The 24,540-nt window shown below is 38.0% G+C and overlaps 1 protein-coding gene across 2 annotated transcripts in view; it reads left to right on the forward strand.

Annotated features, from left to right (window-relative positions):
* Positions 1-23,417, forward strand: part of Suz12 (SUZ12 polycomb repressive complex 2 subunit) — a 44,249-nt gene extending 20,832 nt beyond the window's left edge. For both annotated transcript variants that reach the window (XM_021177519.2, XM_021177520.2), the window contains 12 exons: positions 577-626; positions 3,208-3,293; positions 5,154-5,385; positions 6,908-7,001; positions 10,413-10,518; positions 12,439-12,616; positions 14,933-15,024; positions 15,192-15,335; positions 15,838-15,995; positions 18,653-18,851; positions 19,412-19,491; positions 21,136-23,417. In XM_021177519.2, the coding sequence (XP_021033178.1) occupies positions 577-626; positions 3,208-3,293; positions 5,154-5,385; positions 6,908-7,001; positions 10,413-10,518; positions 12,439-12,616; positions 14,933-15,024; positions 15,192-15,335; positions 15,838-15,995; positions 18,653-18,851; positions 19,412-19,491; positions 21,136-21,481 (1,765 nt within the window). In that variant the 3' untranslated portion in view covers positions 21,482-23,417. The remainder of the gene's footprint in view (positions 1-576; positions 627-3,207; positions 3,294-5,153; positions 5,386-6,907; positions 7,002-10,412; positions 10,519-12,438; positions 12,617-14,932; positions 15,025-15,191; positions 15,336-15,837; positions 15,996-18,652; positions 18,852-19,411; positions 19,492-21,135) is intronic.
* The last annotated feature ends 1,123 nt before the right edge of the window (positions 23,418-24,540 follow it).

Here is a 24,540-nt window from a genome sequence, read left to right on the forward strand (position 1 = left end):
GCTGAACATGTCCTAGCACCATGGGAAAGATATTTAATACTACTTACATTGATATAGCTTCTATTGGCAACTTTTTTTTTTTTTTTTTTTTTTTTTGATAACATGGAATGATAAACCTTCCTCTTGCCGAGCAGTGGTGGCGCATGCCTTTTATCCCAGCACTTGGGAGGCAGAGGCAGGCAGATTTCTGAGTTCAAGGACAGCCTGGTCTAGAGAGTGAGTTCCAGGACACAGAAAAACCTTGTCTAGAAAAAAAAAGGAAAAAATAACCTTCCACTTTTATAACAAAGACAATAAAGCACTGTGATTATGGGCTATTTGTATATTGTAATAGAATTGGCTTATTATTTGGTTTAGTACACTTAAGAGGAGAAGCACACTGGGTTCCCAAGCCACAGTAGTTAAAGAGAGAGAATCAAACATTTGTCAGTTACTTTTCCTCTCTGAGGTTTGAGACAGGGTTTCTCTGTGTAGCCCTGGCTGTCCTGCCACCACCACCCAGCCCTCTGTGAGTATTTTAAAGTCTGTGCTATATTTATTATAGAATTTTAAGTGATAACTTTTTGTTTTATTTAGCTTGTCTGCACATTTGCAACTTACATTTACCGGTTTCTTCCACAAAAATGGTAAGTACTAGAACAGAAAAGATGTTGATTCTAAGTTGTGTTCTTTTATAAACTATTTTAAAAAAAAAAACCAAACAAACTGATTTTCATTTGTTGGAACTTCTTGGTTTTTTTTGTTGTTGTGGTGGTGGATTTTAAACCCAGTGTCCTTTTCAGACAAAGCTATACCCATATCCCGATGATGATTTTCGATCTTAAGTTTAAAACAAGTAATGATGAAAAATTTTAAATAGTTACTTCAGAAGTTCCAGAGACCGAGGACCTTGGTCTGACCAAGTTGTGTTGAGTTGGTGCTGTGTCATCAGCGTTTCATTTGTATTGTTTCAAGTTGAATAGTAAGCAGCAGAAATTATTACTACTACTAACGGGGTGTTATAATGTCAGTGATTATTGAGAAAATATATAGTATTTTATACTAGCTTTAGTTAAAAGCATGCTTGGGTAATTGATAATAAAATGGATAAGGGCCAGGAAGGGTAGTACATGCAGGAAGGAGGCAGAGGAAGGCAGATCTGTTTTGAGTTCAAAGCCAGTCTGGTCTACAGAATTCTAAGCCAACCATGGCATCATAGTGAGATCCTGACTCAAAAAACAAAAACAACCCAAAAAATGAATATGGGGTCTTTGAGATGGATCAGCAGATAAACCTGCTGATGACCTGAGTCAGAACAAGCTCCCAAATAAGTTGTCCACTACCTCTGTATTCACATGTTCCAATGAACACACACATATTCAAAATAAATAATAAATGAATGCAAAAAGAATGGATAGTGCCTGTCTCCTTCTCTATTTAAGTTGACTCTAACACAGTGAAATAACATTTTTATCATTCTCAGCATTTCAGTAAGAAAGAAAAGTTTAAAGTGCCGAGAGTAGAGACTAGTGGCCTTCTTTGTGTAACCCTACAACAATAGAGCAGGGGGTTAATAAAGTAATGTGGGAACCACTTGATACAGGAGCCATTTTTTTTAAATTACAAACTAAATATCTGATTATGCATATTTTTAGCTAATAGTTCTTATTAGGCTTTGCCATACATTGGGCCGGTTTGTTATATTTCTGGTTTTTTCCTCTTAAACAATTCATAATTATATATAGTTCTTATTTTTATTCATCAATTTGTTTTCTGCAGTACTTAAGAACTCACTTGAAAGTTGTGTTTTGTTTGGTATTTTGAGACAGGGTTTTTTGTTTTTTGTTTTGTTTTTATTTATTTTTATTTTATTTATTCATTTTTTTGGAGACAGAGTTTCTCTGTGTAGCCCTGGCTGTCCTAGAACTAACTCACTCTGTAGACCAGGCTGGCCTCAAACTCAGAAATCACCTGCCTCTGCCTCCTGAGTGCTGGGATTAAAGGAGTGCCCCTCTAAGCCCTGCTTCCAGCTAAGTTTTTAAAATATTTATTTTATGTATATGAGTACAGTGTCGCTGTCTTCAGACACACCAGAAGAACGCATCAGATCCCATTGCAGATGGCTGTGAGCCACCATGTGGTTGCTAGGAATTGAACTCAGGACCTCAGGAAGAGCAGCCGGTGCTCTCAACTAGAGAGTCTTCTCTCCAGCCCTTGAGCTGTAATTTAACTTTTATGGATTAGCTCTGTTTCTCAGGGAGGGTACAGGGACTTTCGGGATAGCATTTGAAATGTAAATGAAGAAAATACCTAATAAAAAATTGGAAAAAAAATCTAAGAAGGAAAAGAAAAAGTTGTTTGTGAGATATATCTGTTAATGATTTACCAATAGTTTTGCATGTTACTGAAGTTTAGTGTTTAAATATTTAGGATTGCACTAATACTATTAAGAATTTTAAATATAAGTAAACAATAGAGCAGTAAGCTGGAGTCTTCGATTGCAAAGTTTTTTGTTATTTAGACAGAAATTTTAGACTCTTAAACTCAAAACTATTAATTTCTTAAGTTTTGTAAGCTGAAGCATTACCAAGTAGTAAATTTCCCTATTAAGTTTCCCTATTGACACTTAGGTCAGTTCTCTCTCTCTCTTTCTGAAACAAGGTCTAAACTCTTTAGTGTAATTCTATATAACTTTTTTTTTTTTTGGTTTTTCGAGACAGGGTTTCTCTGTATAGCCCTGGCTGTCCTGGAACTCACTTTGTAGACCAGGCTGGCCTCGAACTCAGAAANCCGCCTGCCTCTGCCTCCCAAGTGCTGGGATTAAAGGCGTGCGCCACCACCGCCCGGCTCTATATAACTTTTAATCAAGCCTTCTATGGATCTTTGCCTGCTTTTGTCTCTTTTGAAGAGGAGATTTTTGTTCTATCATAAAAATAAATGCTGTTTTCAGATGAGCCATAATCAGTAAATAGATTTACTATAAATTATAGTAATTGAGCTGTCTTACTCAAATTGAAGATAATCAATTTATAGGAAGATGTGAATATTTGTCTTATGAAAGGTTGATTTATTTTTAAAAAGAATGGAGCTCCAAGTCTGGAGCTGAATTGGGAGATATGTTTTCCTTGTAGGAAGGCTGTTTTGAGAGATTCTTAAACATAGGAAAAATTTTTTTCATTGTTATGTATACACTTAAAATTTTTTTAAGACATTGGTTTTTCTATTTAGATAAGCCATCACAAAACTCAGAAAATGAACAAAATTCTGTTACCCTGGAAGTCCTGCTTGTGAAAGTTTGCCACAAAAAAAGAAAGGTAATGTATAAAATACTAGTAGATGTAATAGAATAATCTCTAATTGAACATGCTTCTGCATATCTACTAAATTTATGAGACTTTTTAGAACCTTAGAAATAATAACTATGTTGAGGCTGCACATGATGACATAAGCCTTTAGTCCCAGCAATTGGGAAGCAGAGGCAAGCCAAGTCTACATAGTGAGTTATTTCTAGGCCTGCCAGAGCTATATAGTGAGACCATTGTCTCCAAAAAGGATGGGGAGAGAATTACTTTGGTAGCTGGCTGAAATTTGCTTATATAACCTGTTGCCACCTTCCCCCGTGTTTCCTTTCATCTGAGCATCTGTACAAACATCCATTCGGAGCTGTAGGAAGAAATCTATGGTCTTGAGGAGAGATTCAGCTGTTCTTACCATATAAGTATCATATGTTATAGCTACTAAAAAATTAGTGTGGATGTAGCATGCATTCTGATTGTAAGCCTAGCCTTTAATGGCTGAACCATTTCTCCAGCCCTAAAGGATTAATTCTTTTATTGTACAGAGGAAAATCTTTTACTGTCTGCCATTAACTTATTAATGCATTGCTTCAGATTTTATTTAAAAAATCATTTCATCCTAGAAACAGTTGTCATAGTGCTAAGTTTCCTGAGGAACCCACTAAAACCTACAGGTTGATTATACTCTTAATAGACTTCTAAGTACTTGAGTGTCTGTCTGTCTCTCTCTCTCTTTGGTTTTTTCTAGACAGGGTTTCTCTGTATAGCCCTAGCTGTCCTGGAAATCACTCTGTAGACCAGCCTGGCCCTGAACTCAGAGATCTGCCTGCCTCTGCCTCCCAAGTACTGGGATCAAAGGTGTGCACCACCACTGCCTAGCTTGAGCCTCTCTCTCTCTTTTTTTTTTTTTTTTTTTTAAAGATTTATTTATTTATTACATGTAAGTATACTGTAGCTGTCTTCAGACACTCCAGAAGAGGGCGCCAGATCTCGTTACGGATGGTTGTGAGCCACCAAGTGATTGCTGGGATTAGAACTCTGGACCTTCGGAAGAGGAGTCGGGTGCTCTTGCCCACTGAGCCATCTCTCCAGCCCCCGAGCCTCTCTTTTATTAAAGGAAACAAAAGTACAAAAGTAATAAGGCTCTGATAGGAATAAGTCTTTCTTTCTTTCTCTCCCTCTTTCTTTCTCTCTGAAATTTCACAAACCAGACCTCCATCTTCTTTTTCTTGTATTTCTAGTTATTTTGTTTATATTTTTGTTTTCATTTTATTTTACTTATTTATTTTGAGAAAAAGACTTAAAAATAGTGTGTGTTGCTCCCAACTCACGATACAGTTCAGGATGAATTTGTACTTCTGATCTCCACCTGTCCCACCATTGGTTGTTCAGGCAGTGCTTGGAGTTGAGCACAGCACTAATGGCCTTGTTCATACAGGGGAAATTCTACCAACTACACTACCTTTACAGTCTTGTTTTATTTATGCTTTTTCTCTTGCTGGTAGTTGAAACCGAAGCCTTGTACATATAGGCATGTGTTTTAACCACTGCTCTGTACTTTGTTGCTCCATCTCTCCATTCCCAACCCATTTATTCCATGATGATAGTACAAAAACCTTGGAAGTAATTTCAGTTCAATACTGGATAAACTGTATCATCATTTTCATTATATTGTCCTATCTTCAATTTCTTAAATATTGGGACTCTTAACTGTACAATTTTAATTTTTTCTTTCTAATTTTCAGCCGTATGTTATTTTAACATTCCATTTTGTACTTGTGGCTTATGGTGTGTTTCTTATAGCTGTGATTTTAAGTTTTAAGTATAATTTATTGTTTTTGATATGTAAGTGTAATTTATCAATCTTTTCTTTGGCAGGATGTAAGTTGTCCAATAAGACAAGTCCCTACTGGTAAAAAGCAGGTGCCTTTGAATCCTGATGTCAATCAAACAAAACCAGGAAATTTCCCATCCCTGGCAGTTTCCAGTAATGAATTTGAACCTAGTAACAGCCATATGGTGAAGTCCTACTCACTGCTGTTTAGAGTAACTCGTCCAGGAAGAAGAGAATTTAATGGAATGATTAATGGAGAAACCAATGAAAATATTGGTAATTTTATTTATGTAATTTTACTTGGTTTTATTATTGGAGATTAAAGTGGTGATTGAAAATGTTGGATTTAGTATTTCTAATATTTAGAATGCTTAGTCAGTAGAACATGAGTTTAAGGCTAGCCTAGGCTATATAGTGTAACAAGATTGTCTCAAGGATAAAGTAAACCAGATGATAATAAATTAAAACAACTCATCAAAACCTTGTTTCTTTCCAAAGTTGGAAAGCCTGATACCTTATTTTACTGGACATTGACCATGAGCCTTCCTTAGGTTAGGTGTCTACTCACTACTTAGCTTAACCAGGAGCCTTTTCCCCTTTTTGCCTTTTTGCTTCCCCTTCTCCCTCTCTTTCTCTCTCTCTCCTTACTTTCATTCTGTCTTGATACGGTCTCATCATTGCCTAGACTGGTCAGTCTCACACTGGACTCATGGTCCTTAAGCTCAGATTCAATGGTGGTACTATTGGTGCATGAGCAGTAGAACATATATTACAAATTCATCCTTGTACCCATTTCTTTATTTTTCCAGCAGGTCTGAATTCATTTTTGAGGTAATCATTCAATTGATATATAGTTACTACCATTACAAAGATAATTAAACAAGAAGTGCTATTCTCAGAAGATTTTAACACTCAGTTTAGGAGAGATAGGAATTTTAAAATTGCATTGAAATGACCAGCAGTAATAGAGATACTGTTTGAAACTTAGAAGGAGATGGCTCTGGTTTAGAGACTTGTTAGTCATACAGAGGACCCAGGTTTGGTTTGAGTCAACCATGTGGGTTGATTGTTGTCTGTAACTCCAGTTCTAAGGATCTGATACAAGCTCTTAGGGCACTGTATGCATGTGGTACATAAATGTAAATGCTGACAAACACACTCATACAGCTGGGCGTGGTGGCACACGCCTTTAATCGTAGCACTCAAGAGGCAGAGGCAGGCGGATTTCTGAGTTTGAGGACAGCCTGGTCTACATAGTGAGTTCCAGGACAGCCAGGGCTACACAGAGAAACCCTGTCTTAAAAGAAATAAAAAAGACAACAATAAAAAAAAAAAAAAAACACTCCTGCAATATAAAATAAAAAGGTAAATTTTGATAGTCAATCATTTTAGTAAGGTAGACCCAGCTGAGTTGTAAGGCCTGTAGTACCAGCTCCCAGTACCATCAAGCCATAGAGATGAAGGCCTGCCAGTGTATAGCCATTTCTAGACCAGCCTGGGATAGATTGTGAGATCATGTTGTAGACAATGGACATAACAAATGTTAAAACTCTATAAAGTTTGTGAAGCAAGGGAGCCTCTGTATTCAAACACTATTGTAAAGTATGGAAGTGCTGGTTTACGCCTCTAATCCCAGCACCCAGCAGGAACTCTTGAATTCAAGACCAGCCTGCTATACAGAGTGAGTTCCAGAACAGCCAGGGCTACATTGAGTAAAACAACAAATTATTGTAATTTGTATTTCTAGTGAGTAACTGGCGGGGGGTTGTTGCTTTTTTGTTTTGTCTTTTTAATTCAGATGTCAGTGAAGAACTTCCAGCTAGAAGAAAACGAAATCGCGAAGATGGAGAAAAGACATTTGTTGCACAAATGACAGTTTTTGACAAAAACAGGTAATATTGATGGGCAAATAAGGCTTCAATACTGTTCTGCAAATGCTCTTATTCTGCAGCAAAGTGGTGATATTCCTTGTTTGATTTCTTCTAATGAATTTAAAAACAAATATGCAATGCTGAATATTTTTTCTATCATAGAGAGCAGAGCAGTATCAGTGCCTCAGTTGCTTGTTCAATAAGTATTTCCTGAATATCTACTCTGACCAACACTTCTAAACTGAGAGGAAGCACGAAATCCCTGTCTGCGTGTTCTTATGTAGGCTGTACAACTCAGTAAAAATTACAGTAAAGGCTGTGTTTGAACAGACAAATCGTAGGATAGCAACTAAAGCGAAGAATCTCAATTTTCTATAGTCCTGCGTGAACAGAGTACAATTGGCACAGAGTATCAAGGAGTGAAACATGTTAGTATAAGGAAAAGAAGATATAGGAAATACATAGAACATTTGATTACAGGCCATTGAAGAATGGTACCTGAGGTGCTATGACTTCTTATGGTGGGTTGATTGCTGGTGCTCATCAATGTAATTCAAGATAATAAATTTTAAACTTGATTTGATCCTAGATCAATGTGTTTAGTTGAAAACACCTGGGGGGAAGGATATAGCTCAATCACAGACAGCTAATGTAGCACATGTATGACCTGGGGTTTCCTCCCTAATAGGATGAGTAGGAGATGCCTAAAAACACAGCAGTAAATATACTAGAAAGCAGTGGTGGGGTCTAGTGAGGAAGTGTGAAGAGGTGCTCATAGTCAGCTTCACAAACACTGTCTTCTATGCAGCTACGGGATGTGTATACACACACATACACATACTTACTTATTCTTTGTACTATGCATGCATATGTTTGTATATATGTACATTTTTATATGTATATTTTATTCTTTTTGTTTTTTGTGTTTTTTTTTTGAGACAGGGTTTCTCTGTGTAGCCCTGGCTTTCCTGGAACTTGCTCTGTAGCCCAGGCTGGCCTCGAACTCAGAAATCCACCTGCCTCTGCCTCCCGAGTGCACCACCACGCCTAGCTTCTTTTTTTTTTTTTTTTTTTTTTTTGATACTGTTTCTTTGTGTTCCTCTGCCTCTCCTGGAACTATCTCTGTAGACCAGGCTGGCCTCGAACCAAGATCTGCCTGCCTCTGTCTCCTGAGTGCTAGGATTAAAGGCATGTACCACTATTGCCTGTCTTAATTTGTTTTGACTTTTCAATTTTGGCAGTATATTCTTTATGTGAAATAGACTACTACTTTTGTTTCGATGAAGAAAAAGAAACTAGGGAGGCTGTTTCCAGTCCAACATAATAAATGTTAAAAGAATATGTATATTTTGTTTTGTCCCCCATCATCTCCTCCAGCCCCCCATTTTCTTTTGTTTTTTTGGGATAGGGTTTCTCTGTGTAGCTCTGGCTGTCCTAGAAATCACTCTGTAGACCAGGCTGGCCTTGAACTCAGAAATCCGCCTGACTCTGCCTCCTGATTGCTGGGATTAAAGTATACCACTACTATGTGTATATATGGTTCTTAAACAGTAAACACACATCTGAAGTAAAAGTGCACTGAGATGTTATTTTTATCACTTACGAGATTGAGAAATCAAAAAGTTGATAAAGCACTGTTCATAAGGCTGAGGGGAAAGGCCTCCTAACACTTAGAGGACGGAGAGTGGTTTAGGTGTAGCTGTCCAAAAACCAACCATAATGTAGAATATAACGTCATGTAACCATGTACGAGCATTAAGGAGCCATCTTTAAATTTGATGGTTCACGATTGTATTTCCCACTAAAGTGACCTGTGGCAAAAGTCCAAAATTAAGTATTAAAATAAAATTGAATTAATAACACTTGTTACAACTAAATTCAAGTAGTAGAATGTGGAAACAAGAAGACCAAAGAAACCTTAACTCTCAACAATTGTTTGATAGTAAATCAGGCTTTAGTGATTGGATTTTCTTGCTAGGTTTGGCCATTGGTATTACTCTTAAGGCAGGATACTAAATATTTCTTTTTAGCATCCCTTTCTGGAAAACAGCAACATCTCCATGTAAGAGTCTGAGAGGTTGAAATAGAGGTATTCAGTCCAGTGCCTGTCACACAAAGTATTCAGTACATCTTAGGTATTACCATCTTATAGGGCCTCTAACACAGAAGGAAGGGATGGTTTTAAAAGAGTAGGGAATGCCCGTGTTTAAGCATGGAAATAATATGTAAATCATATAATATGAACATATCAAGACATGTTAAAAGTATGCTGTATAACTGTTTTGATTGTTTAGCTCACTATTTACTGAGCACCTGTATGTGCCAGCTTCCCTTAGTTTTCTTTTTTTTTTAAAAAAAGATTTATTTATTTATTACATGTAAGTACACTATAGCTGTCCTTAGACACTCCAGAAGAGGGCACCAGATCTCATTACGGATGGTTGTGAGCCACCATGTGGTTGCTGGGATTAGAACTCTGGACCTTCGGAAGAGCAGTCGGCTCCCACTGAGCCATCTCACCAGCCCCCTCCCTTAGTTTTCTTTAGTTCACAGGTTTGTTGTTTATCTCATTAGTTTACTGAGCAAACATGAAAATAACGATTGAAGTTCAACACTGACATGCATACTTTGTAATAATTCCCTGTAGGGAAATTGTAGTACTGCTGTTGTCCTGATTTCTGTCTTTCTTTCTTTTTTTTATTTTTTTGAGATTTATTTATTATTATATGTAAGTACACCGTAGCTGTCTTCTGACACACCGGGAGAGGGCTTCAGATCTCATTACAGATGGTTGTGAGCACCATGTGGTTGCTGGGATTTGAACTCAGGATCTTCAGAAGGGTAGTCAGTGCTCTTAACCACTGAGGCATCTTACCAGCCCCTGACCTGGTTTCAAACTCAGGAAATCTGCACAGCTGCTTTATACTTAATGCACAAAATTAACTTGGTTTTCAGACAGACATATATCTGTGTAGCTACAGTAATACAAATTTCTATATAGTCTTTCTTGGTATAAACAGAGACTTAGTAAATTCCAGAATGCTAATTAAGCTGGTAGTGCATACATTTAATCCCAGCACTCAGGCATTTGGATTCTATTGAGTGTACATAGTAGGGAGACCCTGTTTCAGAAATCAAAAAACAAAGCCAAATTTCCTGCAAGTTTATGAACATAAATATTCCACAACTTCAGGGAAAAAAATGTAGGCATATGTTAAACATTTGTGTGAAGAATGCATTTCTGGGTATGCATTGCTTAAAGACTGCCTGCTTAACATTTTCCTTTTTGTTATTATTGCTTTTGTCAGATCTGGATTGTAGATAATTTAAAATCCTGCTAGGAATGTAAACTATTATACCAACTTAATGCTTTTTAGAGTGTAGACTTTGTAATTCACATGTTACTTTATAAAGTGTATGTTTTTCTGCCAGGCGTTTACAGCTTTTAGATGGGGAATATGAAGTGGCCATGCAGGAAATGGAAGAATGTCCAATAAGTAAGAAAAGAGCAACATGGGAGACTATTCTTGATGGGAAGGTATGGATGACTTAGAGATTGCACCTACTGTGGTTGTCAATTCCTATTTTGATTGTTTTCTTTCTCAAAGAGGAATTGTATTTGAAATAAGAAGTCCTGTTGTTTTTGTGTTTGTTTTTTTTTTTCACATTAAAAAAATTAATTTACGCGCTGGAGGTTAAAAGCAGTGACTGCTCTCCTGAAGGTCCTGAGTTCAAATGCCAGCAACGACATGGTGGCTCACAACCATCCGTAAGGAGAATGGCGCCCTCTTCTGGAGTGTCTGAAGACAGCTACAGTGTAGTAAATAAATAAGTCTTTTTAAAAAATTAAGTTACTTATTTGAGATAATATGTTACTATATAGATCTGTCTTTCTTGGAATTCTGTAAACCATGATGGCTTCTAAGGCACAAAGATTCTTCTGCCTTCCAAATGCCAGCATTAAAGGCATGAACCACCATATTGAACACTAAATCTGCACAATATGCTATGCTTAGGTTTGGTGTGGAGTGCCTTTTCCCACCGAACCATATTGCTTGTGCTTAGACTCCCTTGGTGTTAATAGTTAGAAAAATGCAAGCAAGTTGGTCTAAATTTGTAATTTAGACCAGAAAATGTAATAGAGGACATGGTGCTTAGGAACCTGGGCGGTTGTCTGAGTCACATCTCTACTGGGAGTTAGCTTTGTGACTTTTGTCAGGTTAACTCATTTGTCCTATTTTTCTCAAAATGAGGGCTAGAATTGAAAAGATAAAATATGAGATTGAAATCTTATTCAGAAATATGGTTTTTTTTTTTAAGATTTATTTATTTATTATTATATGTAAGTACACTGTAGCTGTCTTCAGACAGACCAGAAGAGGGCGTCAGATCTCATTTCAGATGGTTGTGAGTCACCATGTGGTTGCTGGGATTTGAACTCTGGAAGAGGCGTCGGGTGCTCTTACCCACTGAGCCATCTCACCAGCCCCAGAAATATGTTTTAATACCACATTTAGAAATGTTTTGCGGCCTGGTGGTGCTGGCGCATGCCTTTAATCCCAGCACTTGGGAGGCAGAGGCAGGTGGATTTCTGAGTTCAAGGCCAGCCTGGTCTACAAAGTGAGTGCCAGGACAGCAGCAATATTGAGTTCAAAACTCAACTCCAGGTTATCTCATGCCTTGTTCTGTCTTCTTTGGGTCTGCACTGAACCACATATCTTAGCTGTGCACATGTCTATATACATAATTTTTATTTATATTTAATTCTTTTTTTTCTTTTAAGATTTATTTATGTACCTTATAGCTCTTCAGATGGTTGTTGGGAATTGAAATTTTTTTAGGACCTCTGCTCGCTTCAGTCAGCCCTGCTCTGTCACTCCCAGCTTTCTCTGGCCCAAAAATTTACTTATTATTATACATGTGTATGGGGTAGCTGCCTTGACACACCAGAAGAGGGAGTCAGATCTCATTTTAGATGGTTGTGAGCCACCATGTGTTTGCTGCGATTTGAAATCAGGACCTTTAGAAGAACAGTCAGTGCTCTTACCCGCTGGCCATCTCACCAGCCTTACTTTTTTGTTGTTGTTGTTGTTTTTGAAGACAGGTTTTCTCTGGATAGCCCTGGCTGTCCTGGAACTGATTTTGTAGACCAGGCTGGCCTGGAACTCAGAAATCTGCCTGCCTCTGCCTCTCGAGTGCTGGGATTAAAGGCGTGCTCCACCAAGCCCAGCTATGAGTTTTTTTAAGGATTTATTTATTATATGTAATTACACTCCAGAAGAGGGGATCAGATCTCACTAAGGATAGTTTCTGGGACTTGAACCCATGATCTCTGGATGAACAGTCAGTTCACTTAACCACTGAGCCATCTCTGCAGCCCCAATAATGAGTATCTTCACGTGACGTCTGTAGTATCTTGATGTCATCGTAACTCTTTCCTCTTTTATGCATTGTTTAGAGGCTGCCTCCATTTGAGACATTTTCTCAGGGACCTACATTGCAATTTACTCTTCGATGGACGGGAGAAACCAACGATAAGTCTACCGCTCCTGTTGCCAAGCCTCTTGCCACTAGAAATTCAGAGAGCCTTCATCAGGAAAATAAGCCTGGTTCTGTTAAACCTGCACAAACTATTGGTAAAAAATATTGTTGCTATCTAAATAATGTTTTTAATGTTTTAGACTTAGAGTAACTCAGTTGTGGTTTGGTTGTTTTTAATTATTCAGGAAATACTCTTTGTCTTAATTGAGTATTCTTATTATTACCTGTGGTCAGTTAAGAATTTGCCTATATTAAGCCAGGCAGTGGTGGCATATACCTTTAATCCCTGCACTTGGGAGGATTTCTGCGTTTAAGGCCAGCCAGGTCTACAAGGTGAGTTCCAGGACAGCCAGGACTACACATAGAAATCCTGCCTCAAAAAAACCAAAACAAAAAAGAATTTGCCTATATTAAATGTAAAGTTCTGTAAAGACTTTATGACCATGTTTCCTGGAATTTAAGTTTGTCTTGAACATTTCTGCAGTATGTTATGTAGTGTTTACTACCTTAAGGTGTGTCTGTAATTATCTTGGGTCAGTTTAGAACACATTTTCCCAAGAATTTGCCACAGATAAGAAAGTGATTGGTGTTCAATACATTTTTAAAATGTAAATCATTGAGTTGCATAGAATATTTACCTAGCATGATCAAGGCCCTGGCTTCAAACCCCCTATTATGCACCTAAATTACAGGTACAGATAAAGTAAGAGCTCTGCTGTATGAAGTCCTAAATATCCCTATCATAAGAACACTGCTCTTGACTTTAGAGCATTGAAGTATTTTATATCTCAGAAGAGGGAAGATTTCTCTTTGTTTTATGGTCATCTGCAACTGTTAACATGCATCAAAAGATGAGGTGTGTGTGGCCAACAGTAGATCCCTTTAATCTCAGCAGGAAGAGGCAGGTTCAAGGCTTCATAGAGCTGACCGTGACGACCTGAATTGATTCCCAAATCCCACGAGGTAGAAAGATAGAACTGACTCCTGAAAGTTGTCCTGTGGCCTCCACACATGGACCCTGGTTCCTAGGGATCTTGGATGGGAGTTGGGGGAGGGGGTAGGAGTCTGAAATTCTGTTATGTGTCAGTTTTTTCCACATAACTGTAGTTCAGCTTTTGTAAGTAATTTCCACTTCATCACACTTCATATTACAAGTGTTAAAACTTGTACACAAAGATAATAAAATTTAAAAGGTAAAAAAGAAATGACCCATGTCATGGGAAACATTTCCTAAGTAATTCATGCTTTGGGCATTTCTCAACATATTCTTGCTAATGAAATGGGTAAAAGAATTACAGGGAAACTAGGAAACAAAGCTTTATGACAGGAGGTTGTATGTGTGATCATTAGTTTTGTCCCATACTAAATAATATTACTTAAATATTTGACATTAAGTCTGATGAAATATACTAAAATCTTGAAAGATACTATTTTGGTGGGTGGGGTGATTTTAAAACAATCAGTTTTCACTTTCTAATAACCAGTCAAAACCAGTCAGGTTCAGGTTCAAACCATAGTGACAAAGTAGGTGACATTTGGGAGGGACTTGGTTTAACCACAGCACTACCCAAAACAAAACAATAATACCTGTGACCTTAAAGTTTGTGGTGTTGGTCTAGAGAGATGGCTCTGCAGTTAAGAGCACTGACTGTTCTTCTGGAGGTTCTGAGATCTGATGCCCTCTTCTGGTGTGTCTGACTGAACACAGCTACAGTGTACTTATACACTTATTATTTGTTTTTATTTTTTTTTAGATTTATTTATTTATTTATTATATGTAAGTACACTGTAGCTGTCTTCAGACACTCCGGAAGAGGACGCCAGATCTTGTTACGGATGGTTGTGAGCCACCATGTGGTTGCTGGGATTTGAACTCTGGACCTTCGGAAGAGCAGTCGGGTGCTCTTACCCACTGAGCCATCTCACCAGCCCTGTTTTTAATTTATATATGAGAGTCGCTGTGTTAAAACACACATGAGAAGAGGGCATCAGATCCCATTACAGATGATTGTGAGGCACCATGTGGTTTCTGGGAATTGAACTCAGGACCTCTGGAAGAGCAGTCAGTGCACTTAACTGCTGAGTCATCTCTCCAGCTTGTGATTTTTATTTATTTATTTTTTTTAAGGAAAAAAAAAAGATGTCCTCCCAGGATTGTGTGGCGTATATTTTTAATCCGAGTAAGAGTCAGGGGATATATGAGTTTAAGGCCAGCGTGGTCTACAGAGCAAGTTTCAGGACAGCTAGGACTATACAGAGAGAATCTCTATGGTACAGTGGCATGAGTCCTTAGTATAGACCTTTCATTATCACTTGAAGTGACAAATATACCACAATTATAAATCTTTAATTTTATCAAGATACTTTATAGAAAGAAGTCTTTCATGAATTAAGCAGGTGTGTATTTTCAGCTGTTAAGGAGACACTGACTACAGAGCTGCAAACAAGAAAAGAAAAGGATAATTCAAATGAAAGTCGCCAGAAGTTAAGAATATTTTATCAGGTAAATGCAACTGATTGGTCTAATAAAGTAATTGGTCTAAAAAATGTATCATTAGAATTGTATTTCGTATCTGAATATTTTTTCAATGGTATACTGTTCTACAGGTGCTAAGGAAACAATGCTTAGAAATGTACAAGTTGTGAGCTTGACAACTTTTTGTTTTTTAGTTCCTTTATAACAATAATACAAGACAACAGACAGAAGCCAGAGACGACCTGCACTGCCCGTGGTGCACTCTGAACTGCCGTAAACTGTATAGCTTACTCAAACATCTAAAGCTCTGCCACAGCAGGTTTATCTTCAATTACGTAGTAAGTAGGTTTTCCTTTTGTTTCCCAGTAGTACAAGTCACACACAACAACCTAATATAAAGGGTTGTTTATACACTTTGCATGTAAACAGGAAGAAGTTCTGCCAGGTTACAATGGCTGAGTCAGTTCATTTTTTTATTTTGTATAATAATATTTGCATATATCATAGATTCACTAAATATACTTGAGGAAAATTTTTCTTCTTGAGTAAGAAAAATAGTTTATACAAAGTTTCTGGCCCGCTGTGGTGGCGCACACCTTTAAACCCCACACTCTGGAAGCAGAGGCAGGAGGATTTCTGAGTTCGAGGCCAGCCTGGTCTACAAAGTGAGTTCCAGGACACCCAGGGCTACACAGAGAAACCCTGTCTTGAAAAACCAAAAAAAAAAAAAGAGAGAGAGAAGGTGGGGGGGAGAAGAGGAAAAAAAAATAGATGTTTCATATAGGATTATTAATATCTTCTTTTTCTAAAGACCCTATTTTGGTTTTGTTTTCTTTATAGTATCATCCAAAAGGTGCTAGGATAGATGTTTCAATCAATGAGTGTTATGATGGCTCCTATGCAGGAAATCCTCAGGATATACATCGCCAACCTGGATTTGCTTTTAGTCGAAATGGACCAGTAAAGAGAACACCTATCACACATATTCTTGTTTGCAGGTAGGCAGAAAGCTTATGCTCTGTGTTTTACTTTTTATAGATAAGAGTATGTGTGGGTGTATGGGTGCATGGGTGTGTATAAACAGAGAAAGATGTAAATTTGTTCAACTTGGTTCTCTCCTTCTACCATGTGGGTCCCATGGATTGAATTTAGGCAGTCAGCCTAAATCGAGGAAAAAAGTATTTTGGTACAATCTTCATTTCAGAATTGGTTTGTGAAATAGTATACTCTTTGATTTTTTTTCAAGACAGGATTTCTCTTTGTAGACTAGGCTGGCCTGGGATTCAAAAGAGATTCACCTATTTCTGCTTCCCTAGCGCTGGGATTAAAGGTGTGTGTGCCTGGATAACAGATTTGTGGAATTTCCTACCTTGGGGCTTTCAAGATTGGATGGTTAAAATTAATTGTTCAGGTAGAGGACCTAGGTCTGTGTTCATACATACACAATAACCTACAAAAAAGATATAATATTCACACTATTTGGATAGTATGTGAAATATAAATGATTCTATCCCTGTTGTCTAATGTCTTAAGAGATGCTATCCTGCCCGGCCGTGGTGGTGTATGCCTTTAATCCCAGCACTTAGGAGACAGAAGCAGGTGGATTTCTGAGTTCAAGGCCAGCCTGGTCTACAGAGTAAATTCCAGGACAGCCAGGGCTACACAGAGAAACCCTGACTGAAAAAAAAAAAAGAAAAAGAAAAAGAAAAAAATAGATAGCCAATTGCTTCTCTTTTAACTGAGCTTTGTAACTGTGCAATAGTGTTGAATTTACAGTGGCAGTTTTGTCTGATGAAATGAAAGCTTCATTTTCATAAAACCTAAAAATCAGAATTTTTAGTTCAATGTGTATCTCTAGCCATATTCTATTTTTCAACTTTTGTGTTAGTATATTTATATTATAATAAATACTGGGCTGAAAAGATGGCTCAGCCTTTAAAGGTCAGGCTCACAACCAAAACAATATATATGTCTTTGTGACAATTTGATCATGATTATACTACATTTATGTGAGAGTATATGCTGTGTACATGTAGATGCCCAAGAAGCCAAAAGAAGGGAGTCAGATCACCTGCAGCTGGAAATATCAACTGTTGTGATCTGCCCCATGTGGCAAGCCCACTTCACCACTGAACTATTTCTTCAGCTCCCTCAAATGTTTCCTTTTTTCATTTTGTGTTTGTTGTTTTTTTGCTTTTGGTTTATTTGGTTGTTTTTTGGGGGTGACAGTGTTTTTCTGTATAGCCCTGTCTGTTCTGGGACTCAGGATGTAGACCAGTGTAGGTATGAACCTACTGTTAATAAGGATTCCACCTCTCCCGTATCTAGCCCACTCCCCAGCAGAGGCAGTGGACAGGAAAGTTATTAGGATTAGGGTGCGTGCGGGGATAGTGGACCTGTTCAGCTATAATAGTTGTTTGACGCCAGCTTGATCTTCTTGGGCAGCAGTTCACTATTGTAGCAAACACCAAATATGATTCAGCAGCTGCAGAATAGTCCATTCAGCAAGCAGACAGCAGGAAGCTGTAGTTCAATCCTAGAGCAAACACCAGGCTCACCTCCATCTTCCTAAGGCAAGGCCACAGAAGCAACAAGGTCATGCAGGAACCCTTTGAGCAGATCTCGGACGAACTTCTCTCACTGTCAGCATTACCACAGGTTGAGCTTAACGTTCCTAGTACGGCAAACCTATACATTAATGGTTTTAGCGAAGTATATCAAGGTGGACAAAACCAACCAAACCTCACTGCTCATCTCCTACTTCCTATTGGGTCATATTTATACTCGAATCAAGCATTCGTTCACAAGTTTGCTATACCAAAAACATTGTTACCTGTGTGCCCCCAGCAAAAAATCATTTGACAGAACTAACTTTCCAAAGAAACTAGAAGTTTCCACTTCAGCCCAGACTGACCCTGAACTCAGAGAGATCTGCTTGCTTGCCTTTCCCTCTAGAATGCTGGGATTGAAGGCCTACCCAACCCCACTCTGCCCCTTTGAATATTTTTTAATGTGTCCTACCTAACAATTTATTAATTTTCCTTATATACATTTTTGTTTGGTTATTTGCTTTTTAAGACAGAGTTGATCTATGTGGTTCTAGAACTTAACTGTGTAGACCAGGTTGGCCTTGAACCTAGAGATCTGCCTTCCTCTGCAGATAACTCCTGCCGGGCTCTTTTATACGTCTTTAAATTTTTCTTTTTGATTTATTTTTCATGCCCAGAAAGCCATTGTTGTCTTTGAAATTTTAATAATTAGAACTGGGGCTATATATAGCTCAGCCTTTGATCTCTGGTTCTTGAGGGGTCAGAGAGGGTGGTTATATGTTGTGTCCATTTTGCCTTGTATATTGTGGGGGGGGGGACAATATAAAAGGGTGCTGCTTCAACTACTATTTTGGTTTTGGTTTTTCGAGACAGGGTTTCTCTGTAGCCCTGGCTGTCCTGGAACTCACTCTGTAGATCTGGGAAGCCTCGAATTCAGAAATCCGCCTGCCTCTGCCTCCTGAGTGCTGGGATTAAAGGCGTGCGGCACCACACCCAGCTTACTATTATGTTTTTTTGTTTTACAAAATACTAACATTACGGATACTGTCTCATGGTCAGTGCCATGGGTGTACACATTGTCCTGTTTGATCTCTTGATTTTGTTAGGCCAAAAAGAACAAAAGCAAGCATGTCGGAGTTTCTTGAATCTGAAGATGGAGAAGTGGAGCAGCAGAGAACATACAGCAGTGGCCACAATCGTCTCTATTTTCACAGTGATACCTGCTTACCTCTTCGGCCACAAGAAATGGAAGTAGATAGTGAAGATGAGAAAGATCCAGAATGGCTGAGAGAAAAAACCATTACTGTAATTACCTTTTCTTTTTTTTTTTGGTTTTTTGAGACAGGGTTTCTCTGTGTAGTCGTGGCTGTCCTGGAACTCACTCTGTAGCCCAGGCTGGCCTCGAACTCAGAAATCCGCCTGCCTCTGCCTGTAATTACCTTTTCTTTTCCTCCTCTCCAGCAGTGCCCATACAAGTTTTATAACTGTCATTTACAAAGTTATTTAAGTAAGGAAAAGTTTACTCTTTGTGAGTTTCTAATGAATACTTTTATTTTTTATTGCTGTTTTATAACTCAGAATTTTCCTTATGTGATAGTTGGTTTTATTAAATGCTGCCAGATGTGGTAGCACATGCCTTTGATCCCAGTACTCTGGAGGCTGAGGCAGGTGAGTTTCTGAATTTGAAGACAACCTGGTCTACAAAGTGAGTTGTAGAACAGCCTGTACTGTGTAGAGAGACCCTGTCTAAAAAGAAAAAGGAAAGCTACATCTTTGCTATTTTTCTGTTCCAAAGAAACGTCTTACTTTTCTTATTTATACTAATAATGTTATAAATGTAATTGATTTTTTTTTTTCTCTTTCAGCAAATTGAAGAATTCTCTGATGTGAATGAAGGAGAGAAAGAAGTGATGAAGCTGTGGAACCTCCATGTCATGAAGCATGGGTAGAGTGTCTGTTCCCTTCCTTCCTTCTCCTGCTGCTGCAGTCTGAGTCTGTGCAGTTTGCCTTTGTTTTTGTTAGTTATTTTATGTGTGTGAGTGTTGTGCTTGCATGTGTGTATGTGTGCTTTCTGTGTGCCTAGTGACTCCAAAGGACACTGGTAAGTTGCCTCGTGGGTGCTACCCATGGTATCTACAAAAAAATTGCTCTTAATCACTGAGACATCTGTCTGGTACCCACCTCCCTTTTGCCTCAATGCTAAAATTGTAAGTGTGCACGACCACTTGTGGCTCACTATTATCATTATCATCCATTATTTTTAGTATGTGTTGACATACACATGCTGTATTGTTCATGTGGAGATCTTTGTGAATCAGTTATCTCTCGCACTTATCAGTTACACATGCACTGAGCCTTCTTCTTTCCCCTTGAAAATACAAATAGTTTTTGTTTTTTTGAGGATGGGGTCTTTCAACATTGCTCTGGCTGTCCTGGGTCTCACTTTGTAAACCAGGCAACTCTCAAAATCACAAAGATTTGCCGGTCTGAGCTTCCCAAGTACTGGGATAAAAGATACATACCACACACCCTCAAAGAATTGCCTGTTAGAATCTTATTTAAACTTAATTTAGATGAATATTCTAAATATTACCCTCATCCAAAAGTATGAATTAATTAATGATTGTTAAAGAAAGAACTCCATGGTTTTAATGGGCCTTGAGATTGTCTAAAGTATTTATATATATTGTGTTTGGTGTGTTTTTTAATGTGTGTGTGTGTGTGTGTGTGTGTTTTGGAGCTGGAATTACCTGAGCTTGTAATCCAACCCCACATTTGCTGGGAACCAAACTTAGGTCCTCCATAGGAGCAACAAATGCTCTTAACTACTTAGTCATCTCTTCCCCCTCACCACATCCTCTTTACTCAGCATTCTAAATAGCTACAACTATGGGGATGTGGCTCCATCCTTGATTTCTTGATTTCTTTCTCCTTTATATTGCCAGTGAATACAAAGATATGTGCTTAAAGGTTATGAAAGTCACGTGCTGAGTGTTAGCCCCACAGTCCTGATTGCCTAAGATGAAGCCATGAAACCTACAGAAACTTAAGGGAGTTAAGTAACTCCACAAGATGTCCTGGGGTGCACATGTACATACACAATACTAAAAATAAATTTTACAAAAAAATAAATGAGGGAAGAGTGAACAAATGATTCAGTGGTTAAGAGCCAGTAGTTCATTCCTGTCTATCATTCCAGGCACACGTGGTATGCTAATGCATGTGCAGGCAAAAAGTTCATTTACATATATACTAAATTCATATACATTCATAGGGATTGGATTAAATGTTTGCCTCCTACCCCCTGATATGCCCATTTAAATGTAATCAACGTTTAAGTAGATTGCTTACCTACATGTATAGAGTAGTATCCCTCACATCCCAGAATTCATGATTTTAGTCAATGTCCTGGTGTAAGTTTGTAAGTATGACCGCTATTAAGGTTTATTTATTGAGGCTCCTATCAGGTCTTACTAGTAGTTACTGTGTATTAAGTAATTTGCGTGGACTTGTTTGTCATGTGACACATTGCTTATCTCTCGTTTTCCCAAAGAATTTGTATCATTAATGCTTTGTTTTTCTTGACTAGATTTATTGCTGACAATCAAATGAATCATGCCTGTATGCTGTTTGTAGAAAATTATGGACAGAAAATAATTAAGAAGAATTTATGTCGAAACTTCATGCTTCATCTAGTCAGCATGCATGACTTTAATCTTATTAGCATAATGTCAATAGATAAAGCTGTTACCAAGCTCCGAGAAATGCAGCAAAAACTAGAAAAAGGAGAATCTGCAGCCCCTGCAAATGAAGAAATAGCTGAGGAACAAAATGGGACAGCAAATGGATTCAGTGAAACTAACTCAAAAGAGAAAGCTTCGGAAACTGACGGTGTCTCAGGGGTTCCAAAACAGAGCAAGAAACAAAAACTCTGAGAACTTGCCGCCGAGTGTTTTGAACAGACACTGAAGTTGCTTCTAGGGAATTCTAGGAAGAGTTTTGGTTTTAGGTTGTTTGGTTTTTAATCATGATTTGGGAACAGGCAGTGTTCGATGATGTCATTGATTTCAGCACGGAGGTTCTGTGGGTCTGCTTGGCTGCTTCTCCTCACGTGCTTATCAGCTTTAGTGATGTCCTCGATTTGGTTTTAGCCTAAAAAGCAGTTTTTCAAATAGTTAATTTTTTCTTAGCTATAACACTCATCTTATTAAATATATTGGGTTAATCTAGAAATTTCACACCTAAATTTTAATGCTTATTTCATTTGTGACTTTTTCTGCTTTGTAATTATGAGACATTTTCTGGGAAAGGAATGTTGGGATGTTATGCTGTCTTAGAGATGGAGAATTTTTGTGAAATTGTTACTTACATTGCCACTTTCCCCCAAACGTTGACCCTTGATTCAGAAATCATGCATCTGGGATGAGAAGTTACAAAGCAAGTTCTGCATCAGTTCTGTTACAAGTTCAAAACAGCGCCAGTTGGTCTCCTGTTGGCAGTGTGACTGCCCTCCACTCAGCCATGCAGTGCCGTGCGCACTGATGGAGCTCACTGTTCTTTTCAAGTGACTGGTTTTAGTGCTTGTTTTCCTAATTTAGTTTTTTACTTGAACATGTTTTTAGTTTTTCCTTTTTAATTAGGTAATCCCATGGAAAATTGTTCTGTGCACATCTTTTGCACTAGGATGGTAAAGCAAGAGAAACAGTTGGAGATTTTAAAAGACGCCACTTTGTGGGGAGTGTGTCTCTGAGTATAAACCAGAAGATGTCACACTTTGCTTCCTTTGTGATGTCCTTCTTGATTAGAATATCCATACAGATAAGCTGACTTGAATTGTTGTGAGCAATTTTCCCTGTGTTCTGTGTTTTATGCACATATTCGTGGTTGGGTTTTCTCCAACGGAAAGTGGTTTCACTACTGGCATATTAATAAATAAGCATGGATAGGTTTTTATTCCAGCTCCAAGCACTGTGGTTGAATAACATCACCTCAATTTTTTATTATCCTTTAAAGATATTGCAGTTTCATATTCTTTATTTATAAAGGATCAATGCTGCTGTAAATACTGGTATTTTTAATGTTTTAATTTCATTCCACCACCATCAGATGCAGTTCCCTGTTTTGTTTAGTTAAGGGACATAAGCTTTCTCATGGTGTCTTCAGAGGTTTATAAGTGTAAATACTGATTTGGCTGGTCTTTATGATGTGTTTAACTGTGAGGCTATTTAAATAGTGTGGATGTGACTTGTCATCCAGTATTAAGTTCTTAGTTACTGGGTTTTGTGTTAAAAACAAAATAAGAGGGAAGCTGCAGTTTTCGTTGTAGGCTCCCTGGCTGGTAAAATCTTCTCACGAGTTCACTGAACTCTGATTTTGCCTCTGGGTAGTGGGTTCTGAGCATTTCTCTTGTGCTTTAATTTGCTAAAGCTGTGCACATATGTAAAAAAATTAAAAAAAATAGATTATTTTAGGGAAGATGTAGGTGTAGAATTATTGCTTATGTCATTTCTTAAAGCAGTTATGCTCTTAATGCTTAAAAGAAGGCTAGCATTGTTTGCACAAAAAATTGGTGATTTCCCTCCCCTGAATAGTAATGAAATTACTTCTGTTGAGTAAACTTTTTATGCCATCTTATAATAAAAGCTAAAAATGCCCTTTGGTTCTATTTATAAAAAAAAGCTTTTCTATATGTACCCTTGAAAACAGATTTTGAACAAATCATGTAAGATGATAAAGCATTTGAATGGTACAATAGATGTAAAAAAATTCAGTTTAAAAGAAACATTTGTTTTTACATTAAATGTTTATTTGAAATCAAATGATTTTGTACATAAAGTTCGATAATATAAAGCTGTCTTCTGCTTTTCTTCATTCATGGTCTGCATTGTTATTACTGTGTGCTTTGCTTAGATGGCTTAGGAAGGATCCAGAAAAGAACACTGGTTTGATAAGAGAACTTAATATGAAATCCAGGAAATTGAAAATCTGCCTTCAACACTCACAGGTGATCCACTGTGATTCTGTACAGTGATTCTGACGTGCTGTGTGTGGTGTGCTGCTAGGCGGTGGCTCTACCACTTAGATAAATGCTATTCTTCAGATTCATTTAGCAAATAGATTATTCTTCCAAGTTGCTCTCTAAGCCAGTAAATCAAACTAGTATCTCCAGTTGTAATGTGTGTTTTGTTTGTTCATCTTTTATTGTTAATGTTTTGAGATAGGGTTTTCTCAGTGTAGTCCTGGCTGTCTTAGAGCTAGCTCTGTAGACCAGGTTAACCTCAGAGATTTGCCTGCCTTTGTCCACACTCACCTGCACACCACGTCCAGGATTAAAGTTGTACACCATCATACTTGGCTTCCTTTTCCTTTCCTTTTCCTTTTTTAAAGGTTTATTTATTTATTTATTTATTTATTTTAATGAGTACACTGTAGCTGGCTTCCAACACATCAGAGGAGGGCATCAGGTCCCATTACAGATGGTTGTGAGCAAACAAGTGGTTGCTGGGAATTGAACGCAGGACCTCGGTTAGAGCGGTCAGTGCTCTTAACCACTGAGCCATCTCTCCAGCCCCCAGCACCAAATTTTCTCTCTTGTATATATTTTGTTTTCTGTTTGCTTGCTTGGTTGGTTTCATTTTGACAGGGTTTCTCTGTATAATTTCAGATGTACTGGAGTTCAAGGGATTGAATTCAGATTATGAGGTTTGAATGATGACAAGTACTTTCCCTGCTGAGCCATCTTGCCAGATGTTAATATTTTTTCTTGGTTTTTCAAGACAGGGTTTCTCTGTGTAGCCCTGGGTGTCTTGGAACTCACTTTGGAGACCAGGCTGGCCTCAAATAAGATCCATCTGCTTCTGCTTCCCACGTGCTGGAATTTTTCATGGTCTTCCAAAAGGTTAGAGAGTAGCAATTCAAGTAAACACAGGAAATAGTTAACTGTTGTTGCACGCCTTTAATCCCAACACTTGGGAGACAGAGGCAGGTGGATTTC

The sequence above is a fragment of the Mus caroli genome, chromosome 11 (assembly GCF_900094665.2).
Source record: "Mus caroli chromosome 11, CAROLI_EIJ_v1.1, whole genome shotgun sequence".
NCBI lineage: Eukaryota > Metazoa > Chordata > Mammalia > Rodentia > Muridae > Mus > Mus caroli.